This window comes from Kryptolebias marmoratus, linkage group LG20 (assembly GCF_001649575.2).
Source record: "Kryptolebias marmoratus isolate JLee-2015 linkage group LG20, ASM164957v2, whole genome shotgun sequence".
NCBI lineage: Eukaryota > Metazoa > Chordata > Actinopteri > Cyprinodontiformes > Rivulidae > Kryptolebias > Kryptolebias marmoratus.
The window spans coordinates 19,394,225-19,419,211 of record NC_051449.1 but is presented as its reverse complement, the minus strand read 5'-3'; the positions used below and the strand labels follow the sequence as shown (position 1 = coordinate 19,419,211).

The following is a 24,987-nucleotide window of genomic DNA, read 5'->3' as shown; positions in this document are numbered from 1 at the left end:
CTTCGGGCTGCACTTCGTCTGGCCCCTCACCTAGGACCTGTCTGCCTTGGGTGACCCTACTAGGGGCATGAAGCCCCTGACAGCATAGCTCCTAGGATCATTGGGACACTCAAACCCCTCCACCACGATAAGGTGGCAGCCCAGGGAGAGGGGCTGTGGTGACATTAAAAAGCTTTGTCACTGACTCAGGACAAAGAATAGGAAGACTTTTCGAATATTTAGGGACATAAAAATGACAGAAAAATAGCTAAGATTTATCAAAAAACATCATCTTCCCATCGTTTGTCACTTGTTTATGTGGTTTCCAGCAGAAAGAAAAGAATTCATCGACAAAACCGTGTTTATTTAGCCTAAATGTTCCCCTTGAACAATAAAAAGCATGCATTTTGCGTGGACTGCTGCTGTACAGTGGGCTGTGTCTTGCCTCACATTTCAGAGTTCATCGACCAGTACGCCGTGTCATCAGAGATCCAGGGGTTACTGGGAAGGCAGCCTTGCATAATGGGATCGTGGTTCTGGTACTGCTCGCTGTAGTTCACGAAACTGCACAGATGCAGATGCACACACGGCATTATTGCATTAGTGCAGCAGATCGTAGCGGTTAATGGCCCCTCATTCCAACTTGCCTCGGGAAGAATCCATTAGCTGCTCTTACAGAGAGAGAGAGCACTAAGCTTTGTGTGTTGGAAGATGGGGAATGTGGTTCAGGCAATAGCAAATCCATTAGATCTTATGGGTGTGTGTGTGTGAGGCTTCGTCACGTCGACACGTACCCTTCTAGGCAGACGGATGACTTTACTCGATTTCTCCCAAGAGCCCGTCTGAATGCTTCAATCTGTTAACAAACGCAGAGACGCGCGACCGTAAAAAAAAAATAAAATAAAATAAACGCACAAATGTCTGCGCTGCACTTAAAAAGGGAGGCATCTTTTACCTCTCTTTTGTAGAAGTCGCTGCTCTAGTTCTGTGAAGAATAAGACAGGTTGATCACACAGGGCGGAACAGTGAACAGTATTTACATCTGAAGGTAAAATGAGCCTTTCTGCCCTCCTGTGACAGCTCTGAATAATAAAACACAACAAATTCAGAATATAAATTCTAAAACCGTCCCATCAGTCATGATATCTGACGCATTTGTTAAATAAAAAAAAGCTTATTTCAGCAACTGAAAATCACTAATCAGACACTACTCTGTCCCGACAAGCGCTGCCATTTTAACCTTTAAGTAGATAAACATCACTTTTAGGGAACACAAAGGGGAGTGCAGCTTCATTGACACTTACTTTGAAATAATCCCAGCAGCAAGAAGACAGAAAAGCAGTGAAAGTGTTAGACATGCAGTATGCTGGCACATTAGGATGTCCAGTGAGTCGAAGGCGGACGGTAATGTTTTTGCCCAGGTCTGTGTGTTTGCATGTCTGTTAGCAAAATATTTCAAGACCCACGGAACAAATTTGAATGAAGCTTTCAAGTAATAATCACTGGTTTTACGTCTACAACTGATTAACATTTGGAGCCAACCCAATCCAAGACAGGCTCCAGATTGGATTTCCATCTGATCACTAACAGTAACATCATTACAGACTTTATGTCTGATTGTCAAACATATTGAGGCAGTTTTTGTGCCGTTCAGAGACAAAGTTAATTCTAAAACCACTGTCACGCTCGCACCATTTGTCTGTTCCGTAGCTCTGCAGCCTGTTGTGGAGTTACGTTTAGGTAAATCATTAATAAACAAAGGTAGGTCATTTAATGTTTTCTATAAAATAAAATATTGGTCAGAAGAGGAAGGGCACTGACCAGAGTTACTTGTAAGCTCTGGCTACTTGGTCGTTGTAGTCCCATGTCCAGTACACTCTGCACCCCTGGCTGGAAAAAAATAAAATAAAATACACACAAAGTTGAAGTATAACGTGACTGATGTGTGTGTCTATGCAGAATGAGTGTGTGTGTGTGTGTGTTAGTCTGTTCAGAGTGAATGCATGAGTCAGCACTTAACCTTCCTTGAAGTTTCCACATCACCAGTTCTGACTTTCAGTCCCGGGTTTCTTTCTTTTTCTCCCTCCTCGTCCCTAATTCATAAGGTCGAGACAAGATGGAGTCCCTCCTGCAAACCCCTTGTTTCTGTGTAATGCCCATCCCTGCGTCGCTATACCCGTCTGCACCGTCCATCAGCCCTTCCCTGCTGCCTTCTGTCCACTCTTTTCCCAACTTACCCCCTTCTGTTTGGGTGTCTCTGTGAGACGAATGAAGTGGTGTTCTTACGTAACAAAGGACTGAAGATGATGTGCTTCCTCTCTTTGTGACACAACCGCACATTACTGTTTCTCCTTTTGTCAGCTCAAGCTTTTACCAGATAGTTTAAATATTTCATGCAGAAGGCACAAGGAACTGTGGCTGAACATTAGTGGGGACTCTGTCTGCTTTATACGCTGCAAGACAATTTTAATACTATTTCAATTTGTACTTACTTTTATAGTATGGTATAGTATAGCATAGCATAGTATAGTATAGTATAGCCAATGTTTATTGTCAAATATTTATAAGAAGAAGTGGAAGAAGTTTGGAAGAAGTGCTTAGATCAGACTAAAATTAAATGTTTGTCCATCTAGGACAACACCATGTCTGGAGCAAACCTACCACCTCAAATCAAGCGTTTTTACACCTTCCACACAGTGAAGCACGGTGGTGGCAGCCTCATGCTGAGTGGGATGTTTTCCATCAGCAGGGACTGGGAAACTGGTCAGAGTTGAAGGAAAGATGGATGGAGCAACATACAGAGAAATTCTCGGGGGAAATCTGTTTTATATAAATAGAGACAAACTGAGCAAACAGTGGCGTGCAAAAGTGTAGAGGTTTATTATTAGCTCAAGTGGTGTTCTTTCAAACAAGTATGTTGTTGTTTTAGAAAGAATTGTGTTACAAGTCTGAAAAATGATTTAAAACAAACAAAAAATGCTACAAAAGGTGGCTCTGTTGAGTCTTAACTTTGGGAGGTGAATGGTTCTTCAAGCCCAGGTTTTCTGGGCTCAGCACTGTACAGTTTAGTGCAGCACGGGATAATGTGGGTAAGTGTGCAGTGTAGCACACTCTAATGTAGTAATATGGAATAGTGCGGCATGAAAAGTATTAACCGAGTCACCAGGTGCACAGAATCGGGTGTAGTTTTCAATATTAAAGTGAACAGATTGAGTTTAGCTTGTTTAACTGCAGTAAACACCAGAACAAGACTTGAATCACATATTACAGAACAGTAAAGTACAACATATAGTTAAGTATATAGTACTATATAGTGGAGTATAGTACGCTGTGTAGTACAGTGGTGTAATTGTACTGAACGTACCGGGGATCTGTTGATGAGCCAGTAAGCCTGCTCTTGACATTCAAGAACAATCCGGTCAGCTTTCCTCCTCTGTTTGGACGCTCTAAACATGAAAATCCCAGTGTAAGTGTGTGTGTGTGCACGTTTCATGGTGTGTGTGTGTCTGCGTGGATGTGTGTGAGGGCACCTGAGTTGCTCTCTGGCTTGCATCACCACAAAGTCCCAGGTGTGGTTGATCCTCTTGTGCAACAGACTGTACCTTTCCTAAAAAGGAGGGATGAGAAGTGATGCTGCAGACCTCTTGCAGTAAAATCTTTCCTACATAATTCATTATACCCGACACACACACAGTCTCTGACTCTTACACACACACACTCATCCTACCCTTTCGTATTCCATCAGTTCTCCTTGTTTTCTTATGTTCTTTTTAGCCAAATAGATTGCTGTGGATGGAAAATGAAAACAGCAATGAAAGACATGGAACACAGGATATGTTTGTGCTGAGAACTTAGTTCCTACCATAATCCAGCTCCGTGGCAGGCCATCTTGTACTTGTCCAAAAGTAGGGAGTCTGGAAACCCATTTTTTTTATAAAAAGGAGAACAATGCACAGACAGAGTGGTAAATGAGTGCTAGATTACTGTTGGAATTAGGATAATGAAGCGAGAGTAAAAAGTTAAATAAGACACTAACAGAGAACAAAAGCAACAAAAAAACAGAACTTCAGTCGAAGATAAACGGAAGAAAGGCAACTTTTTCGTATGAAGTGTGGACCTGGAAGCGGTAGGGCGACTCATCAGGCTGTAACACGAGGCACCGTGGTTCTTTGAGCGGGTAAACGTATCCGTACTTCAGCAGCATGCCACCGAGATGCAGAGCCTCTGAAAAAGAGCCCAGAAGAAGTGTCATCTTCATTGTACGAACAGCGATTTCTGAAAATGACCTCACATCAAATGAGCCTAAGATAAGATAAGACCTGCGTTACAAGGTGGTCTGTGTGTTTAATCAGGACTAAAGCTCCAAAACTGAACGGATTCTGGGAAGAGATTGAAACTGAGGAAGTGCAGCTGATCCTGTATGTTTTTCCTACGCACCCCGAGAGTCTATGAATGAGTTGTCTGTATTATTAATGTGTCTTCTCTTTTCACAGCTGATTAGTTGGCAAAACTTTCAAAAACATCCAAGTGGAACAAGTTCTGCTGAGTCCCGCCATGTCTTTTTGTCAGTCCTTTTCTTTATTATTATTATTATTATTATTAGTTGGGTTTGGGAGTAACAGGATTACAGGTTTAGGGGAGCAGCACAAATTCAACGGTCCTGGATCGAGGCTTTCTTTCTCATGTGATTGTTTTGGCCAAGACTTCAAGACTTCAAACTCTTTTTTTAAGTTTTTTGTAAAAATTAATTTAAAACTTTTTATTTATTTATTTTTTAATTGTTGAAATTGTCTGGGCTCCACACATTGTGTGTCCTTTAGGCAACCGATCGTGCAGTTGCCCGTGTCTGCGTGTGTTCATTTGTGTATCAGTTCACAAAATATCTCCTGAACCAGAGAATGAATTTTAACAAAACTTTCAGGAGGTAATCATTGGACGTACATCTACAGCCCCTGGCAGAAAATGATGGAATCACCACTTTCAGAGCATGTTTTTCCAATTAGTAATTTTGTATAAATAAAATAAAATAAATCACAAATATGCCTCAAAACTATAATTTTTTCAAAATTCCAACCGGAACAACAAAAAAGGTAAGAAATATAATTGTTGTGGTCAGTCACAGCTACGTTTTTAGATTAAGTAGAGTAAAAATGACAGAATCTTGAGAAAAAGGCTGAACCATTAGTACTTTGTTGCGCCGCCTCTTTCCTTCTAACAGCTTGAATCCTCTGAGGATGAACCGAACTGATGACAAACAGTACTCTTCATCAGTCTGTCTCTTATTGCTGTTAAAGATCAGCTTTGAGGGTTGGAGTCTTATCATTGACCATTTTCTTTCATTTCCAGCAGAGATTTTCAGCTGGACTGAGATCTGGACTGTTTGCCTTTAACTTTATACATGTTTGATGGAAAGTTTTCATGTTCTTTGCACGACGGCAAGATGGATTATCATCTGAAAAATGAAGTCCTCATCACCAAACGTCCTTTCAACTGATGGAATTTTGAAAAATGATAGTTGTGGCGAGTCTGTGATTTATTTATTTTTAATTATACAAAATTAGACAATTGAAAAAAACATCCCCAAAGAGTGGTGATTCTGTCATTTTTGCCAGGGGTTGTACAACTGATTAGTCAACCTGAGTCAAAAATGGTCCTCAGCAACAGATCACCTCCCTTTTGTTGAGAAATGACAAAAGGTATAGCTGTTTGGGTCGTATCTCGAAAACAACATTATGCACAACTGCACACAAATCTGCAAGCTCCATGTCTGTAAAACTGGCCGAGTTGTAGCCATTTCTGGGTTTGCTAAAGTCATTTAGCTGTGGCGGCCATCGGGAAATGGGTCGAGTCCAAAAGGCAATCAGTTGGAGATCTACATCCAAGGATTATTTTCTGAGAGTCTCATTAAAATTTGACCAATGGTTCATGAGGTGTTTTGCTAACAGACAAACATGGCTGACTCTTGTCAGTTCATGCCAAAGACACTGAGCCATATATTTCACAGTCAGAGTTAGTGTTGGGGATGACTCTCAGCTACTGCCACAACAAATTGTAGCTCAATATGTGTGAAACTTGGCTGAGTTAAAGCTATTTTATCGTCCCCGTTTTTCCTTTTGGTGGCAGGTGATAAAAGAAGGATTTCTGTCAGTCCCACACCTCAAAGCTTTCCAGTATACCAGAGCTGAAACACCACACTGACCCCCCGTCTCTCTTTATTCTTTTAAAGAGCCCCACTTTTATGAATAACAACTAGAACATGTCTAATACATTTTAATTAGCTCTTTGCTGACTGAGTCCACGTTCTTATTTTAGTTCACACTGAGCCAAAAGGGAACAAAGTGCTCTTTTTCCTTTCAGCCCTTAATTTAGTTCAGGCACGGTAATATCCTCAGAGGTAAGGACCTCAGCGGGGACACTAATCAAACACACATCATCAGGTGACTTCGTCAAACTTGGTCCCAGGAGGGCTCGCCCTGTTCCTGTTTACTGGAAACAGCAACCCCATATCACACACACTAATCACTTCCACGCCATCTGGAGAGAAAACACCATATCCCAGCAACTCTCCAAAGCAACACACACACACGCAGGTATTCACACAGAGAATAACACCCATCACACACTAACTTACCCTCCTCGCTGATTCTGTACTTTTGGACCAACCAGGTAATTATATCAAGACCTGTAGAAGAATCACCAAAATTAAATTAGAGAAACTGCATTTCCTGCAAAGATGCAGCGCGACGGCTGAGAGCTGAAATCTGCAGTCGAAGCCACACCTGGGTTGTTTGAGCTAAAAGAAGCAGAGCGCTGGCTAAAAGTCTAAACAGGCAAAACACCAGCTAAAAGCTAGACGAAGCAGAACATTAATTAAGGCTAAAAGAAAGCTGAACTCAAGCTAAAATCAAAAAGTAGTAAAACATTAGCTGCAAGTGAAATTCTTTAATATAGCACATTTAAAAACAACTGCTGTCGGCCAAAGTCCTGCACGCAAAATAATAAATAAGAAAAACAATAATACTGAACACAGGAGACCATGGAAACAAACATAAAAGACAAAAAAAATAAAATTAAACCAAAATGGTGCAAAAAGCTACAAAGTTAGCTAAATGCTAAAAGTCACAAAAGAATTGCTAGTTAAAGCCAAAAGTAGCAAAAGGCTAGCTAAAAACCAAAAGTAGCAAAAGGCTAGCTAAAAGTAGCATAAGAAGACAAAAACAGCCCAAGTATGCTAAACACATATTTCAAAGAAAACAATGTTTTTGAAGGAATTAAAGAGATTTCGACATATATCTTAAGTAAAATATTTGTCAATGGTTAAATATTTTGAAAAGTATAAAAAGTTACAAAAATCAAAAGTCCCAGCAGCCATCTGAACGAGATGGATGTTTTGATATATAATTAGGCACAAAATATGCAGAATTTTTTTATTTTTTTGAAAAAGTACAGAACAATAAAAAGCAGGGAAACAAAAGTGTGAGTGCTGAATGAGTATTTATACTTTACACAAGTAGAAGCTGCAGTATGGCTGAGAGCAGAAACACGTGTGTGGATTAAACACACACTGACCTGTCATGGCGTGAGGGATGACAGTGATCAGCAGTCTTTGGTTTCTCATTTTTATGCCAATGTCAGGGTCCTGCATGGCTACAACCACTTTCTCCATCTGTCACACACACACACACACACACACACACACACACACACACACACACACACAAAGTAGGAAGACTCAGTCAACACGCCTAGAAATAAGTCAGAAGTTCAAAAGAGAAACAAACAGTTCCCACATTACAACAGCATGTTTTTTTTATTTTTTATATTAATTTAACCTCTTCAAATAGGTTGAATAAAAGCGAACCAAACACCAACTCCGAGAACCAGAGCCGCAGATTCTTACCTTCTGAAAACATGACATTTGCTCCCGCCGCAGCTCCCCTTTAGCCAGGGTGTTGATCGTCATCTTGCGGGACGCCTCGGGTCTGTCGGCAGGACTGCAAAGTGCAAAAAAAAAGTGCTGCTAGGAGCGCGCGGCAGCGGGGGCGCGCGGCAGCAGGCGGTCCCGTTCTCGTGCGCCCGGCGGGGGCGCGCAGGTGTCACATTCAGCTGACTCTGGTCCTGAAATCCTGGAGACTCTGGGTTTATAGCAGCTGAAATGTGGACTGATGTCTGAGTTCACACTGGCAGCTCAAACAAGCTGCTTGTGTTTTTAGTGTTGTTCTGTTGCAGAAATTACACGAACGTATTTCAAAACGTTTGGACAGGTAAACAGATAAAATTATTGTTTTCTACTGTAAATTTAAAAACAAAATAGTGAGGTTCGTGTTTTTAGTAGGAGCCACTTCGGAAAGAGGCACATTTGGCTCTAGAACCACAGATAAAATACCTGTAAATTTAGTCTTTTGTTGTTTTTATTGGAAAATATAAAGCCACAGATCTATAAATTAGAATATTTATTGTCCCTGTGTGTTAAAAGGCACAGTAAACAAAAGCAACATAAAGTCAAAGTATGTTAGTTGATGGCAAACTAGAAAACTTACTTGTCGTTGATGTAAAATTTCATATTTCCACAGTGCTTTATGTCAGAGATATGACAGGTTAAAAACACCCCGATCAGTGTTGGCGTCGTTTCTTGCGAATTACGTCGTTTTGATATATGATTTGTGTACTTATTCAATTCGGGCTGCATTAAAGTTGAGAATAAAAACTATTTAAACAAACAAATAACTTAGAGGTGAATAATAACAGGTGCCTGTCCCATGCAGAGCTCCTATGCAGGCTCCTTCGATAAATAAGAATTCACGCAACTATAATAACTGACTAAACAACACACCGACAAAATGTCAATGCCGTCTGTTTTTATCCCATGCAGGCTTCCGTACAAACCGGAAGTATTTGTTTCGCGGATTTACATCCCATTCGATTTCGGCACATTTTTCGTCATTTAAGGACCCTGTGTAGCGGTGAGAGCTTTAATTACGTTTTTATGTTTCAGTGATGATACTTAATACACCCGACATTTGCTGTGAAGCTGAAACTAGCCGCTGTTTTTTTTTTTAACTTTATCAGTTTAGGTCTCAAGATGCAACACCGACCGAGTCAGCCAGTGTTGAGCTGCTATCCAACATTTTACCCAACATACATGAAAACTAGACTTTTGAAAGGTTTTACTTTTAATGCTATTCTCTGCGTAGTCGTTTTTCATTTTGGGATAATAAATAAGTAAATAAAAAAAGCTGAATGAATTTTAGTTTAAATGTTTGTGTCTTATAACTGCAGTACCAAAGATGTTTACCCATGTTGTATGACTTCAAACCTACAAATTAAAGTTAGTGCATGAGGTACATATGAAGCACATTCTGTCACGTATTGTGGATATATTATTATAACATTAAACATTTTGCATGTGTTTCTGTCAGGTTCTGATGGGTGACATTCGTCAGTCTTTGTTGCCTCGGGATGTCCTGAGTGCAGCGAAGGAGCTGCTGTACCACCTGGACATTTACATCTGTAACCTGGTGCAGTCCGGGAGGCAGCCTCCTCAGGTTGATTCGAAAACCCTGGAGCTGGTTGAGGAGTTCATTCTGCATGCACCCAAGGACAGAGGCGCCCCCGTCAGGGTAAGACAGGATCCTAAAGGGAAGGAAGAAACTCACAGTGTTGGACAGGCCATAAGATCTCTGTGTGCTTTTTTTTTTTTTTACAGAAGATGAGTGCTCTCCAGGAGCTCCAGCTGTTGGAGATTATGTGCAGCTGTTTTCAGGAGCAGAGTCGGGACACGGTCCGCCAGCTGATGTTCTCTGCCCTCTTTAGTCTTCAGGGAAACCAGGCAGATGAAAGTCGCATGGTGCTGCTGGGCAAACTTGTTTCCATGGCGGTTGCTATGGGCAGGGTTCCTATTTTGGAGTGTGCTGCTTCATGGTTACAGGTGAGGATTATAGGGGGTTGTAAAAGTATTCACCATCTGGTCTTTTTTTTTTTTTTAGCTATTCCTTTTTCAGGTGTCACCACAGCAAGTCGTCCTCCTCCATCTCTGTCTTCTGAGTCATCTTTGTGTTCTTCCTGACAGCTGTATCCTGTATCTCTAACAATATTTTACCAATATACCCACTGTCCCTCTTCACATATAAGAAATCACCATCTATTAAAAAAGATATAAACCGTGAACATCCCACAGAGCTCCATTAAATCCATTATTAGAAAATGGACATATTGTACCAACACCAGCAAACCTTTCAAAAGAGAGTTGTGTACCAAAACTCACAAACCAGGCAAGGAGGGCAAGGAAGCTCTTCTTCCGAGATAAGAATATCTGACTGTAGGATGCCTATAAGCTCCACATAGTTGGGCTTCATGGAAGAGTGGACAGGAAAATGAAATTGCTTAAAAAGACTGACAAGTTGAAATTTGCCAAAAGGCATACTGGAGACTCTCCAAACTGAGACTAAACTTGAACTTATGGCATTAAGGACATAAGTCTTTTATCATGTCTTTTATCCTGTAGAGAACACCATCCTCACAGTGTGAAGCATGGTGGTGGCAGCATCATGCTGTGGGCACATTTTTCATCATTAGAAACTGGTAAAAGTTACAGGAAAGTTTAATGAAGCAAACTATAGAGAAGCTGTTGACAGAAAGCCTGTTGGAGTCTTATAGAGATGTGAGACTGGGACGGAGGTCCAGTTTCCAGCAGGACAGTGATCCTGAACACTCTGGTGAAGCAACACTCCACTGGTTTAAGGAGAACTGGTTAATGTCCCAGAGTGGTCCAGTCAAAGCCCGGACCTCAACCCAACTGAGAATCTGGTTTGATTTAAAGATTTTTGCCCAGAAGCAGCACCCGTCTAACCTAAAGGAGCTGCAGCAGTTTGGTCATGAAGAACAGACAAAAAGTCCAGGTTAGATGGACCAAGATCATGGAGATGAACCTGAGGAGACTTGCTGCTGGAGCTGCTGCAAATAGTGGCTCTAAAAAGCATTGACTTTTTATTTTTTGGTTTACATTTTGTTTGTTTCACAAACTAAATACGTTTCCCCCTTACAAAGTATTTTCATGGTTGTAAGAAAAAAACGGATAAAATGCTAAGGGGAATAAATACTTTTGTAACACACTTGCATCACAAACTTAATTAAAAGTGCATCAGTGTGGGTCTTATAATGTATAAGGAAGGACAAAATTGGTATTTGTGCAGACTTTGAAGGCTCTTGTTCGCTGTAGGCGCATGTGTGTGTTTTCTGACTGTACTGACCTGCGGTTGTTTATTGTCTCATGCAGAGAACCCATCGTGTGTACTGCGTACGCCTGGCACAGGTGCTGGTAGATGATTACTGTAGTATGGTACCAGGCTCTGTGCCCACCCTGCAGAATATCCACAGCATGAGTCCACGCTTCTGCTGCCAGTTCATCACAGCTGTCACCACTCTGTATGACCTCAGCTCAGGTAATTCAAGATTACACGAAAAGTACGAAACATTATCCGAAAACAAGTAGCACCTCCAGAACATCTTTCTGTGTGCTTTCAGAAGAGCTCACCCCTCCACTAGAACTCCTCCAGATGATAGTATCATGGATCCAAGATGACCCTCGCCTTGTCCTGATCACCTTCCTGAACACGCCCCTTTCTGGCAGCCAGCCAATCAGCTCTCTCGATGTCACACCTCTAGGCGGTTTGGTCCGCTGGTGCGTCAAAGCGCCGCTGGCCTACAAAAGAGACAAGAAACAGGCACTGACAGATGGAAGCTCTGACGGTGAACCAGACCCAAGGCCTCTCTTCTCTGCACTACATTTAAGTGTCCTACAGGTGTGTGTGTGTATAGATTCAGTTATTAAAAACACCAGTATTCATAATGTGCACAAACTTTCTCCAGTATGTAAAAAAAGGTTATTAAAATGCTTTCCCCCATCATATTCCACATGCAGGTCTTCATGCTTTTGCCCAACATTCTCAATGAGAAGGGGCTCTTTGGTCTCCTGCCACTGCTTCAGATGGAGTCTGTGGCTGCGCTGACCTCTGACCTTTCCCGACTTCTGGACCAGGCTGACAAGCACACACACACGTCACAAGCTGATGCCCAGGCGTCGTCCCAGCTGGCCCTGGACCGGCTGGCGCAGGCCCTGCAGGTGGCGATGGCCAGTGGAGCCCTGCTGTGCTCCAGAGGTAAGAGTCGGAATAAATCAGCCCGGTTATTTACAGAGAGACTTTATCAAAGGATGCAGAAAAACATGATGGCCAGGTCGTGGTAAAGGGCTGATCAGATGTGTGAGAAGATTCCAAGATTATGGTTAAAAAAAAGGAGAGACAACACAGAACTTCAGGATGAAAAACATCTGTGGGTTTGTTTTTTTTTTAAATTCTGAGCGACATAATGCATGTAATAGCAGAATGATATCGAGTGCAGATATTGATCTCATGCTGTTAATATTATGATGGACTGAATGTCTGTTGAAATTGAAGCATATTTATTGCCAAATTTACTCAGATATTTTACCAATTTTTAAGCCAAGAAGTTTTTTTTTCTGCTTTTCAATAATCCATGACTGTATCTAACCCTCGACTTAAACCAAATTTTTGTTTTGGCCCCCCATAAATTTGAGTTATTATCCCAGCTCTAAATGTTAAGTGAGATTAATATTTCTTTTCTTTCCTGTTTTTACAAAGGAAACATTGTACTGTCTTTTCCAGAACAAAAAGACAAAATGCCTTCTTACAGTTTTCCTCAACACTCAGTTATTTACATGGACGAGTATACAGTCATGGCAAAAATAAAGTCCAGTCTTTCAGTTTGTTGGTTTTACCTGTCAGGACATGTTAAAATTGTTCTGGTCTTTACCAGGTTCTAACATGATTTGATTCTAGCATCAAGTGTACAAAAACACAAAATATTTACTGTTTATTAAACAAAACTAAAGCCAACATGGAAAACCTCTGTGTGGAAAAACTAAGTCCTCTCTTGCTACTTCCTCAGGATCTCAGAGGTTCAGTATCAGTCAGGAGCTGCTGATCAGACGTATTGATGAACTGATCATCATCAGTGTTTGTTCAGTTTGCTCCTCTGGAGTAAACCGGTGTGTTAGCACTATGTCAAGGTAGAAAGACATCAGCAATGACCTTCGAAAAGCAGCTGTTTCCGTTCATTAATCTGGGAAGGGTTGAAGGTCATTTCCAAACTATCTGGGAGTCATCATTCTACAAAGAGAAAGATTATTTAAAAGGGGAAAACACTTAAGGCAGCTGCTAATATTCCCAGGAGTGGACGTCCCAGAAAATTCACCTCAAGGTCAGGACGTCACATGATCTGAGAAACTGCAAAATAACAGAATCGGTTAGCAGGTTAAAGGTTAAAGTTCAAGACAGGAGAATTAGAAAAAAAAAAAACTGAACAAGAATGACTTTTTTTGAAGGAGCTGCCAGAAGAAAGCTTCTTCTCTCCAAGTCCCTTCTCAATGAACCACAGCACTTCTGCAGCAACGTTTCTTTGGACAATTGATGCTAAAGTAGAAAAGAGCTGAGCAGAAACCTCAACGTTGTCAAATTCCAAAATTCCTCCAAGACAATGTGAAAGACTCATCCTCCCTGCAGCAGGAGGAGGTTTTACAGGCCACTGATTCACGGGCTGGACTTAACATTTTCACTTTGGCTTCATTTCTGTTTAATAAAAAATGACACGGTGGAATGTGCTGTATGTTTTTGTACACTTGAGTAGTTTTAGATTCTCTAGATTAGATCATTTTATTACTGGATGCCACATTTCACAAAATCCTAAAATTAAAAGAGGGTGGACTTCTAACTGAACCCTAACCCTTTTACCTCCTCCTTGTTTATATGCTGCTGTGGATACTCCTTGTTTTCTGTATACCAGCAGAGAGTAAAAATGAACTCATCTCAGCTTTTAATAAATGTATTTTATGTACAGGCAGTAGGTCATCTGATCATTCTGTAGCTTTTAAATGCTATCATACACATTATACTCAGTTAATTACAAAATGTGTCATTTTTGTCTTCACAGAGGACCTGAGAGCTATCTGTTCCCGCCTCCCTCACAATAAGTAAGAGCAAATAAGTGTGCTTTTGGACTTGATCTAGAACAATACACTTTCTTTTGTGTTTTTTTGTTTTGATTCTGTTGTTAATAATCATGCTACTTTCTTTAGGGCTTTTTCTACAAGGCTTAAAAAGACAGAAAATGTTACTTCTCATAACTAAAATTAGGGACTTGCAAAAACAATCTAACCAACCAAAGTTTATAAAATAGCAGATAAAAGCTGCTGTGAAATGATTGAGATTACAGTTGTTTTAAGGCGGCAGAAATCTCGCTCAGAGTAGCTTTTAGCTGAAGTCCTTTAAGAAAACCTCTGATTCTCCAAACTGATCATGCTCTGACCGCTGCCTACTCCATGTAAGATACTGACTGTTGATAACAACGCCACTTCAGAAAGTCTGAACTATCTCAGTGACTCCCTACATCCTGTAATTGATGATGTGGAAGCTCCACAGATCTTTTTTTTTATTTTGCTAGCACATTCAACAGATGTTTAACTGGAGTGGGATCTTCAAGTCAACCCCTCAGACTTGACACTGATCTTGCTCTTGTACCAAACTGAACGAAACTAAGTTTTTACCTGCTGCCTTTACATTAAATTCAGCAGCAAAATATTCATTTTCTGCCTCACTGTCATGTGCTGGTGAAACAAAATGACCAGTGTTTTTCATTTACCTGTGAGTGGTCATAATGTTTTGACTGAACCAGTTTGTAAAAAGCTGCAATCCCAGGCTAATTTGCCTTGAAAATTAAATGTTTTTAGTATGGTGTTGGACAGATGCACCCATAACACGGCAGAATCAGTTTCGGGCCCAATTTACACTATTCTGAATTGTTTTTGAATTGATATTTTTTCGGTAATAATACGAATAACTTAGTTCAGACAGTTCTTACAGAAACACTGAAATACGCGTCCTGTAACACCAGGTGGAGAGAACAAATCAAAATACAGACAAAGAACAGCTTTAGCTTGTAAATTCTGATGAAGTGATGTTCACTTCATTTTGAATTGGGTTAATTGGCTGTAGATGAATAGCCAATGATTTCTTTTGTTGTTGATCGTTTCAGTGTAATCTGTTCAGCAGGTAGGTGGTCAGTGCCGCCGCCCTGTAATCCTCAGGCTGCCAGTTCAAGCCCAGGTTGTGTCAGGAAGGGCATCGGGGGTAAAACATTTGCCAAATCTTCCGTGCGGCTTCGCTCGCTGTGGCGACCCCTGTAGGAGGGAGCAGCCGAAGTAGTTGAGTAGTTCATGAGACGTGTTGCTAACAAACAGATTTAAATCCATGAATTCATGCTAAGGTTTTAAGCAAAGATTGTGCACAACATGATTTGCTCAAAGTATGTGTTGGGGATAACGCTCAGCTACTACCACGCTAAATTTTAGTTCAGTATCTGTATAATTGGCTGAGTTATAGTCATTTTTTGTGTTTTCGAAGGTGGGTAGGGCATCTTGAATTGGGCTGACTCCAAATACAAATATTTGAAAAAATCTGTAACATTGACTTCATTAATGTTTTGTTTTTTGAGGCCCAAAGTGAAGATGGGCTGCTGCAGTCATCGTGTCTGAAAAGCGCCGTAACTCAAGTCTTCAAAATCACAGTTTACAAAAATGTCCGCTTTGAAATGCAGGTTAAAAACCTGGTTTTACCCACCAAACACTGTTTGTGTGTGCATGGGAGGTGCAAACGTGGCAGAAAAAGTCTGTTTTTAAACGTACGCAGTAGTATGGAGGTGCCTCAGAACCTTCATCCTTTAATTCTGTCATTTGTTGTCATCTCTTAAATACTCGTGAAGTTGTTTTTATGATGGTTCTTTGTACACCTCGGCCGGTATCCATGCGTGATTCACTGTATGAACCCAGAAACGACCGTCTTGTGTGCTTGTGTTCCAGTTTGCTGCAGTTGGTGCTGTCCGGCCCGGTGATGTACTACAACAACATCCACACGCCGCCGCTGGCCTACAGCCCGCACGCTGCTCACTCGCCCATCGCCTCACACGCCACGCTCCCCGCACACGCGCCCCACACATCTCTGGGCCCTCACCCCGCCCCTCACGCTCAGTACCCGGCTCAGCCGTTCATGACGGGGATGCCGTTCCCGTTCCGACCCAGCCACTAAAAAACGCGCATCGAGCCGCCTTGACGGCAGGCGTGCAGCGGTGAGAGGACGCAGAGTGTCGTTCTGTGTGGATTCATGTGTGTCTGTGAGTGTCTTTGTTACGTGCTACGGTTTTCACACGCTGAAACCCTGAGACATGCTTGTATAATAAATCATTTTTTTATTTCATTCATGGTGTAGTTCCTTCTGTCAACCACATGAGGTCGCTGTTGGGTTTTAACCTGCAAAGAATTCTTCCAAAAACTTCTAACTTAATCGTTTTTTGTGTGTACTGAGAGTGTTTTTGAACTGGTATAGGAGTGAAAATGCTTTAGTTTAAAACTGAGTCATTGTTACTTGTGTGAACTGAACTGTCAGTTTTCAGATTAACAGGAAATTTAGGAAGAAAAGGCGATTCGAGAGAAATCGTGGCATGAAGTGACCCTTTTTTTTTTTTCCAAACTAAATGGGGCTCATTACCTAACTGAAAGATGTCACAGTCTGTTTGAGCCAATCGCTGTGCCCTCAATCCTTGGCCTGTTCTAATACAGATAAGATATCATTCTACGGGAGGAGCTAAAAAAAACCCAGCCCCCCCATTTCTTTCAGCAGGACCCCAGCTGCCATCATTCTGGCTGAAAATTGCATCATCTCCTGTGCTCTGCAGAATATGATTTTTATTTCCTCTTTTCACACAATACACAAAAGTTTTGGGAAACATTTAGTGTGTATGTGGTTTCTTTTGGGTTTTACTTCCTTATAAGTAACTATATTATATAGTGGCAGGCTGAGGAAATATGTGTGTAAGAAATTGTTATTTTTTTGGTGCTTCCTTTCTGCTTCCTTGTAGAAAATGAAGAGTCTGAACTGTGATGCTGTCCATCACACGTCCCCCCCCTCCCCCCTTACACTGCAGCAGGTGGGTGTATAGATTGTGCTGTCTCTGGGTTTCCTCCCTGCAGGGAGGGTGGGACCCTGATAAAGGATATCTTTTCTTGGAAAGTGATGCATTGCAGTTGGGCCGGCTAAGGTGACACACGGAGATACAACTCGAGTCGAAAAGGCGCGATCAGAGAAAACGCGAGTTCCTTCGTGCTGAGCAGAGTGTTTGAAAAAAAGTACGAGTCGTGTAACCCCATTTCCTCAGACTAACATTTCTTTACATCATTAAATTATGATTAGTCGCTGCAGAAAGGCGTGTGATAATATTTTGGCCTATGTGTGCATTTGTCCATCTCATGAATCACACAACAGGCTTAAATGAAACTCTCAGAAACTAATCATTGGGTGAACATCTAAAACTGATTAACTTTTGGGGCCAACCCGATTCAAGATGGCTGCCACAGCCACCTGACCTTAGGGAACACAAACACGACTATAAGTCAGTCAGATTTGCAGATATTCAGCTACAAAGTTGTGTGGTTGCAGCCGAGAGTCATCCCCAACACATAATCAAAGCTCGGCGCATTCCAAGAGATTTCTGCTTAAAGCTTTTGCATTAACTGCTGGAGTCAACTCTGTCTGTTAGCAAAATATCATGAATCACTGGACAGATTTTAATGAAACTCAGAAAGTAATCAACCAAATTCAAGATGGCCACCACAACTAATCAACTTGCCCTCTGCACGTAAATGTCTGCCTTACGGGAAGGGGGTGGGGGGACAAATTGCCAGTGTCAACATGCATACTGGCTAAATTCTTCAGTTTGTTCATGTTTGCATTTAGCAGATTTTCCACGAGTGTCAGGGGAAAGTTGGGTTTGGTCTTGCAGGTGTGTGTCTGTGTGGCAGAGCCTAAGCAGCTGAAGAAAAACGGTTACCCCACACCCCAAAGCCAAGCCTTAAATAAGATTCACTGATTCACCGCAAGCCAACCACAAACCAGATGTATGAATGTTTTAGCCCAGCTCAGCTGAGCCTCGTCAGTCATTTACCTGCGCAAAACTGCACTGAAAGCCTCGGTATACCCTCTCAGTTTTAAGAGCCTTTCTTAAACTTTTGTTATAATTTAACTCCCCCTGATTTTATCATTGCCAGCTCTACAGTTTGTAGATTAAAAAGTAACAACCTCATGACAGTGACTCAGTGACACTCCTATCTCTGAAGAAATGCTTCTCGGCTACAACTCAGCTAAATTTCATACAACATATAATATATCAATGATATACTTAGAGCCAACTTTACACTTGGGACAAGTTGGGACATTTTGTAAAATGTACATGAAAACAGAATGCATTGATTTGCAAATCTAATAAACTCACGTTTTACTCACAATGGAACATAGTAAACATATGAAAAATAAGGTAATTTTGAATTTTATGGCAGCAACACATCTCAAAAAAGTTGATTCAGGGTCATGACACATGGCCTCTCCTTTTGATAACAGTACATAAACATCTAGAAACTGAGGAGAGCAGATGCTGGAGGTTTTGGAGGGAATGTTGTCCCATACGCAAAATGTTTTCAATTGGTGAGAGATCAGGACTGAAAGCAGGCCAATTCAGCATCCACTCTTCTACTAAGAAGCAATGCTGTTGTAATGGATGCAGTTTGCACTTTGAAAAATGCAAGGCCTTCCCTGAAAAAGATGTCATCTGAATGGGAGCATATGTTGTTCTAAAACCTGTATTTAATTGTCTGCATTGATGTAGCCTTTCCAGATGTGTAAGTGTCACAGACAGTGCAGTGGGTTTTCTTCTTTCTGATGATTTTGTTTGGATTTACTTTGAGTGTGTAGTGTGTGGATTGTATATTTCTATTTGTGTTTTGGGTGTTTTTCACATTTGTTTGGATTGAGCATGTTTTTCACTTGGCTTATTATTAGCACCTGCTGTTGATTGCCCCTTCTCCCTGAACTGCAACTGTCAGACTCCAATTGGCTGGGAGGAGGTACTTCTGGCCTACTTAAGCGGGACAATTAAGATCAGGTGGGAAGAAAAAAAGTAAAAGAGAACTGAGGATCCACCCCACGGCTTGGCTCCAAAACCCGGTCGATCTGTCAACCCTGCGGCGAGGTGGCTTGGTCTTTTAATCAACGCTCGCAATCATCTAGCTAAAGGAAAGTGACCATATCTTCTTGGGCATATTAGCCCACCTTTTTCTTGCGGTTGCTTGGACGGGTTCTTAGTCCCCAATGTTGTTTTTCAGAGCACACGAGTGAATGCAGGACGTCGATGTGTAGCTGGGCCAAGCAGGCTTGAAAGGACTGAATAAGTGGACGTGGATGGCTTCACTTCCGGGTTCATCAGTGGAGCTACAACCATTGATCTTTGTGCAGGCGGATGGGACTGCTCCCTGGCAGGATGGTGTGGTGATCTCCCTCTGCTGGCGTGGTGACAGACTTTTAATGTTGAATTGAACTGAGCTGTGAGGATTGGAACTTTTGGACTATTTGCTGTTTTGGTAACCTGTTTTTAATGCTAGCTTTTACTTCTCAGGTCTTTTTTTTTTAATCTTTTTTATACTAATGCCTGTTAGCATTCCTTTTGTTGACCAATAAATTATGATTGAACTTTTAAACAATTTGTGGTAACCATCTTTTCACTGTGATTGTGTGACAGGAAAGTTAACCTAAAAAAAAAAAGGCAAAAACAGCTAAAAGCTGTGACATAAGCTGCCCATGCCATAGACACTAATGCACCCCCATACCATCAGAAAAGCAGGCTTTTGAACTGTGCACTGATAATAGGCTAGCATGGAGGATGTGGTGTCTGTGGTTTCCAAAAGGATTTTCAGATTTTAATTTGTCTGACCACAGAACAGTTTTGAACAGTTGAGATTTTCAAATCCTTGCATTTGGTTTCTACTCACATTTTACACGGCGTCTCAACTTTATCGGAATCGGTCTTGTAGAAAGAGTTTAAGTTTAATTGCAAAATCCTTAAAAGAATGCAGATGTAGAGAAGATAAAGAACCAGATTTTGACCTCCTCCTCATGTTCATTGTTTTTGCATAGCATCAACGCAGGTGTTAAATGCGTCTATTTGCACTTCCTCTATCATGGACGCAATAACAGTCACCTGCAGTCAAAACATCAAATGGATGTGTGTGTGTGTGTGTGTGGGGGGGGGGGCGACAAAGAGAAGTAAAACTCCTTCAGTTGGCTTGTAGGACTCATGCTATTAAAAGCTCTCTGTCAGTGCACACAGAACAAGTTATCATTATCAGGCTTTTTTACTTATTTCCAGCAACACAAGACTTTAGGAAATAAAGACCATAAATACGGCTGTGCTTTCTGTTGGACCACCCCCATTAGTTTTCCTCAAAGACAAGATCACTGTTACAAAGTTTACATCCTGAAAAGGTTGAGCTTGTAATTGACTTCACCTCAGAAAGAGGTTCTCGTGGCACTGTGGGAAACACGGGGCCTCTTTTTTCTCATAAGTCTCTCGCTCCTCAGAGAGTTGGTAGTTGAGTTGAGATAAGGTCCATTTTTAGCTATCTAAAATTACCTGATCTCACCCCGTGAAACAAACGCGATCTCCGTTTGTAGTTCCTTATTTTTGTGTTAACTTGTGTATCGTAATGCATGTTTGCGAAGTAGCATGACTAAACCTCTTGCGGCACACCAGCAGGTAAAAATTACCAAGCTGGCAATCCTAGCTTATTTGCACGCTAACTTCTCCTGAGTTACTCATCACAGAAAGTGTCCAGGAGAATGAGAACACTCACTCACTTTCAGTTTTAAGGTTTACTGTAATTAAAATGAAGTAAACACAACCTCAGATAAACGTGTGAAATTACTGTTGTGATTTAACAAATACTGAGCTTAAATGCTGAAGTGTGTGGAAAAACTAAGATTCAGTATTCACTAATTTGTAGAACGAAGTTCAGCAGCAGTAGCTTGAAGTAACAGTCTTCTGTGTGATCTCCCAAGGTGTTGTGGAGGACGTGTGGGCCACTCTTCTTTACAGTGCTGCTTCAGTTCAATGAGGTTGGTCAGCCTTCATTCATTCACAGGTCTTTTAAGGTTTCACGCAATTCAAGTCACTGAGTGGGTCATTGTAACACCTTGGTTCTTTTCTCTTTTTTCAGCCATTCTGTTACAGATTTGCTGCTGTGTTTGGGATTATCCTGCTGTATGGTACATTTTCACCCAAGCCTTAACTGTCAGACAGATGGCCTCACATTTGACTCAAGAATCCACAAAAATAATTCATGACTGGCTCCATCACTGCAAGGCGATCATGTTCTGTAACTGTAAAACAAGCCCAAATCTTTAGCCCTCCGCCACTGTGCTGAAAGGTGATATGAGGTGTTTGTGCTGATTCAAAGAAGTTGGCTTTCTCTAAACCTGCTGCTGTGCATTATGGGTATACATCTCTGCCTTGGTGTCATTTATCCAGAAGTCTTGTGTTTTGTTCAGATGCAACCTAAGCCATGTCATTATGTTCTTTCTACAGAGAAGAGGGGCTGTTTAGTGTTTTTCAAATTTTTTTTTTTTTTGCTTTTGCTTCTGGCTGTTCCCTTTTCAGGGGTCTCCACAGCGAGTCATCTTCCTCCATCATCTAACTCTGTCTTCTGTGTCCTCTGTCCTCACTCCAACTACCTCCATGTCCTCTCTAACTGCATCCATATGTCTCCTCTTTGTCTTTTTCCTGGCAGTTGCATCTCTAACATCCTTTTATCATTATACCCACTGTCCCTCCTCTGCACATGTCCAAACTGTTTCAGTCTGACGCCTCTAACTTTATCTCCCAGTCCTTCAACCTGAGCTGTACCTCTGATGACCTCATTCCTAATCCTGTCCATCCTTGTCCCTCCCAAGGACAACATCAACATCTTCAGCTCTGCCACTTCCAGTTCTGTCTCCTGTCTTTTTGTCCGTCCCACTGTCTCCAAACCATACAACATGGCTGCTCTCACCACTGTCTGTAAACCCTTCCTTTAAACCTTTGCTGCCACCCTTTTGTCACAGATCACTCCTGAAACTTTTCTCCATCCACTCCACCCTGCCTGGACTCTCTTCTTCGCCTCTTTTACCACTCTCTGGACAGTACTTGAAGTCCTGCACCTCTGTGACCTCTGCTCCTTGTAGCCTCACTGTTCCACCTGCCTCTCTGTCATTTACACACATGTACTCTGTCTTGCTACGGCTGACTTTCATCCCTCATCTTTGCATACCTCCACCTCTCCAAGCTATCTTCCACCTGTTCCCTGTTTTCACCACAGACCACAATGTCATCTGCAAACAGATGGACAGACCTCATCTGTTAGTCTGTCCATCACCAGAGCAAACAAGAAGGGGCTCAGAGACGATCCTTGATGCAGTCCCACCTCCACATTGAAGCTATCTGTCCCTCCTACAGCACTCCTCACCACTGTCCTGCTGTCCTCATACATGTCCTGTACCAGTCTAACATACTTCTCTACCACTCCAGATTGTCTCATACGACGCATAAACTTTTAACATGTATTATGCCAAATGAGGCTTACTGAGTCTGAGATGTGGCCTTTGGGTTATTTGAGATTTTTCACACTACTGAAAGAGAAGGTTTGAGACCATGGAAAAGGTTTGTGGTTGTTATGAAAGAGGATATGGCAGAGGGCTGGTGTGTCAGAGGAGGATGTTGGGATAGGATAAGATGAAGGCAGATGATCTGCAACAATTAAAGTGGCTCCAAATCAGTTCTGCAATCTTCTTCTCAGGTGTTTTCTACTGAAAAGAAGGAAGTACCCAAAGTTAACTATCAGTTTAATGAAAACAAAAGTATTCTATGCTCTTCCTCTTTAGATAAAATAAATGTGTCGAACAGTTTTTAGTAAAAAAGTTTTGCTCGTTCACAAAAGGGGATGTATTTCTGGTGGTAGAAGAGATGTGAAACATTATGTTTGGTCTTTTCTGATTATCTCTGACAAGTGGTTTAGTCTTGCAGCACTCTGTGTGCTGCACACTACATTTTTTTCTCCAAACAAACTTCCTTGTGATGCTACTATTCTGAGAAACCCTTTATTACAGTGGTTTAAGTACTAGTAAAAAAAAAAAAGTTGTTCTTACTGTTCTTAGTAGTTCTTAACTTTTCTGATGCTAAGTTAACAATTCATTGAACCAACAAATGCCATATTACTTAGTGTGACAGCAGTCTGAGCACATCAGAGTTGAGTGAAGATTACACTAGAAAAAAAAACTTATTATTGTTGTTTGTAACTTTACATTCTTAACCTTAAACTGCATGAAACTACATCAACCACTTGTAGGAAAAGGGCTCTTGAACTTTTAAGGCTTTAAATCTCTGAATGTGAAGCCACTGCTTCCAAGAGCGCTCACAGTAATCATGTCAACTGCTTTGTGTAGCAGGAGATTTACAATAGTTTGATTAATTTTAGGTACTACAGTGTAATGTGCATGTTCTAAAAGCTGCATTTAGGGTGAGTTTTCATGCTGTACACATCTCATCGATCACGTCAACTCCTAATTCGCATCTCCTAAAATTTGAAGGTAAATATGATAAAAAACGGCTTAGAAATTGCACCGTGGGAACATTAGGAACACCCGAAATGGCATTAACCAATCATTAGTTCTTACGAAATGCCTGTTGGCTGCCAGGTGTAAACATATAATTACTGAAGTCATACAAAAGTAGCAATTATAGGTCCAGTCACATAATCCTACAAAGGCTCAGTAATCAGTATTTAAAAGTGATGGCAAATAAACATAATGGGAAACTAGTCATAAAAAAAGAAAAAGGACTGTGTTTACTGTTTAAGAGTTACTAATAATTTACCACCAGTGGCGACTGATTTTCTCCTCCCCATCATCGATGTCCAATCACAGGGCCTGTTGATTTCTCAGCCATGTCTGTATGAAAGTAACATTGAGTGAAATCAGAACTAATTTATCAGTATTTTCCCCCTTTTCCAGCTGCTGGCACAACTTGTGTGTGTGTGTGGTTTTTTTTTTATCAGGCCAGTCAAATCACCTCCATCCTTGCAGACAGAGGTGACAATTAGTTACCAGTTTTGGCTTTGGAACAGATTGTTGACATGCAGACGGTTAAAACTTTGTACTTTATGTTTGAATTACATAACACCCTGTCGTATTGGTCATGTAAATCAGGCACAATTAGACTTCTGTGTCAAAAACCAGCAGCAAGGCTTCCAGTCACATTAATCTGGTTTTTTTCTTTGTGAGTAAGTACACAGTTGAAATTACACCACCTGCACTTTTTTTCCTTAACCATAGCTGACATTTTCACAGCTGCAGAAAGAGAAAAAGATCTGTTTTCCAGACTGTGGGCCTTAAAGAGGTAAAGGCCCTGGCAGAGGGTATTATGTTTGCTTAGTTCAAGGTGGGCAGTCACAGTCAGTGGAAGACGCCAATCTGTCTGTGACCCACAGGGGATCGTTCAAGGTAACGGCCCAGCAGCACAATGTTGTTTGGTTGTTTTTTTCTTTTGTAGGCAAAAAAAGGGATAAAAAGAATTTATAAAGCTTTAATGAAAAGGATCATACCACACTGTAAAAACAAATCACTCTGAAAGCTCTTAATTTCAGGTTTGCCTGCAGTTGAAATCAGTATTGACAGCAAGCTAGCATTTAAAGTCAGTAAAAATACTAATTATGAATAAAAAAGGCTTCTATTATTGTTGTATTTTCAATGACGCAGAAATTATTGACACTCAGTCAATTATCAAATAGCTATTTTTAATTTCTTAAATAAGGTTTGTGTTTTTTATGTAGCTACTTTATATTTTGGTGTGCTTGTTTATAGGGTGTAAAAAAAGTATTTGGATGTTATTTGAGAAGTATATATATAATTTATGCTGTCCATGTGACCATGAACATGACAGAGTGGGTATAGAAAATAGATATACGAGACAATATTGTTTTCTTTTTAAGTCTAGTTTATTAGTTTAAAAGACTTTCTTACTTGA

The 24,987-nt window shown here is 41.0% G+C and overlaps 2 protein-coding genes across 5 annotated transcripts in view; one reads left to right on the top strand and one right to left on the bottom strand.

The window, feature by feature from the left end:
• The window catches only part of rgs11 (regulator of G protein signaling 11), a 15,469-nt gene extending 6,840 nt beyond the window's left edge, over window positions 1–8,629 (bottom strand). Inside the window, exons 1-12 of the mRNA XM_017420336.3 lie at window positions 7,880–8,629; window positions 7,549–7,645; window positions 6,611–6,661; window positions 4,097–4,203; window positions 3,842–3,893; window positions 3,707–3,765; window positions 3,510–3,586; window positions 3,344–3,425; window positions 1,801–1,869; window positions 935–958; window positions 774–835; window positions 430–543 (exon numbers count right to left, since the gene is read on the bottom strand). Coding sequence (XP_017275825.1) covers window positions 430–543; window positions 774–835; window positions 935–958; window positions 1,801–1,869; window positions 3,344–3,425; window positions 3,510–3,586; window positions 3,707–3,765; window positions 3,842–3,893; window positions 4,097–4,203; window positions 6,611–6,661; window positions 7,549–7,645; window positions 7,880–7,942 — 857 coding nt within the window. The 5' untranslated portion in view covers window positions 7,943–8,629. The remainder of the gene's footprint in view (window positions 1–429; window positions 544–773; window positions 836–934; window positions 959–1,800; window positions 1,870–3,343; window positions 3,426–3,509; window positions 3,587–3,706; window positions 3,766–3,841; window positions 3,894–4,096; window positions 4,204–6,610; window positions 6,662–7,548; window positions 7,646–7,879) is intronic.
• Window positions 8,630–8,828: 199 nt separating this feature from the next.
• lg20h7orf26 (linkage group 20 C7orf26 homolog) lies at window positions 8,829–16,304 on the top strand. Of its 4 annotated transcripts, XM_025006813.2 has the most exons (9): window positions 8,873–8,942; window positions 9,259–9,320; window positions 9,399–9,599; window positions 9,686–9,907; window positions 11,255–11,420; window positions 11,503–11,780; window positions 11,900–12,137; window positions 13,987–14,026; window positions 15,911–16,304. In XM_025006813.2, exons 3-9 carry the CDS (start codon window positions 9,405–9,407, stop codon window positions 16,134–16,136), a joined length of 1,365 nt encoding a protein of 454 aa, XP_024862581.1. In that variant the 5' UTR covers window positions 8,873–8,942; window positions 9,259–9,320; window positions 9,399–9,404; the 3' UTR covers window positions 16,137–16,304. The 4 variants fall into 4 exon arrangements, with proteins under 4 accessions (XP_017275678.1, XP_024862581.1, XP_024862580.1 ...); XM_017420189.3 differs by lacking the exon at window positions 9,259–9,320 and having other exon boundaries at window positions 8,829–8,942; XM_025006812.2 differs by lacking the exon at window positions 8,873–8,942 and having other exon boundaries at window positions 9,266–9,307; window positions 11,506–11,780.
• Window positions 16,305–24,987: the final 8,683 nt, after the last annotated feature.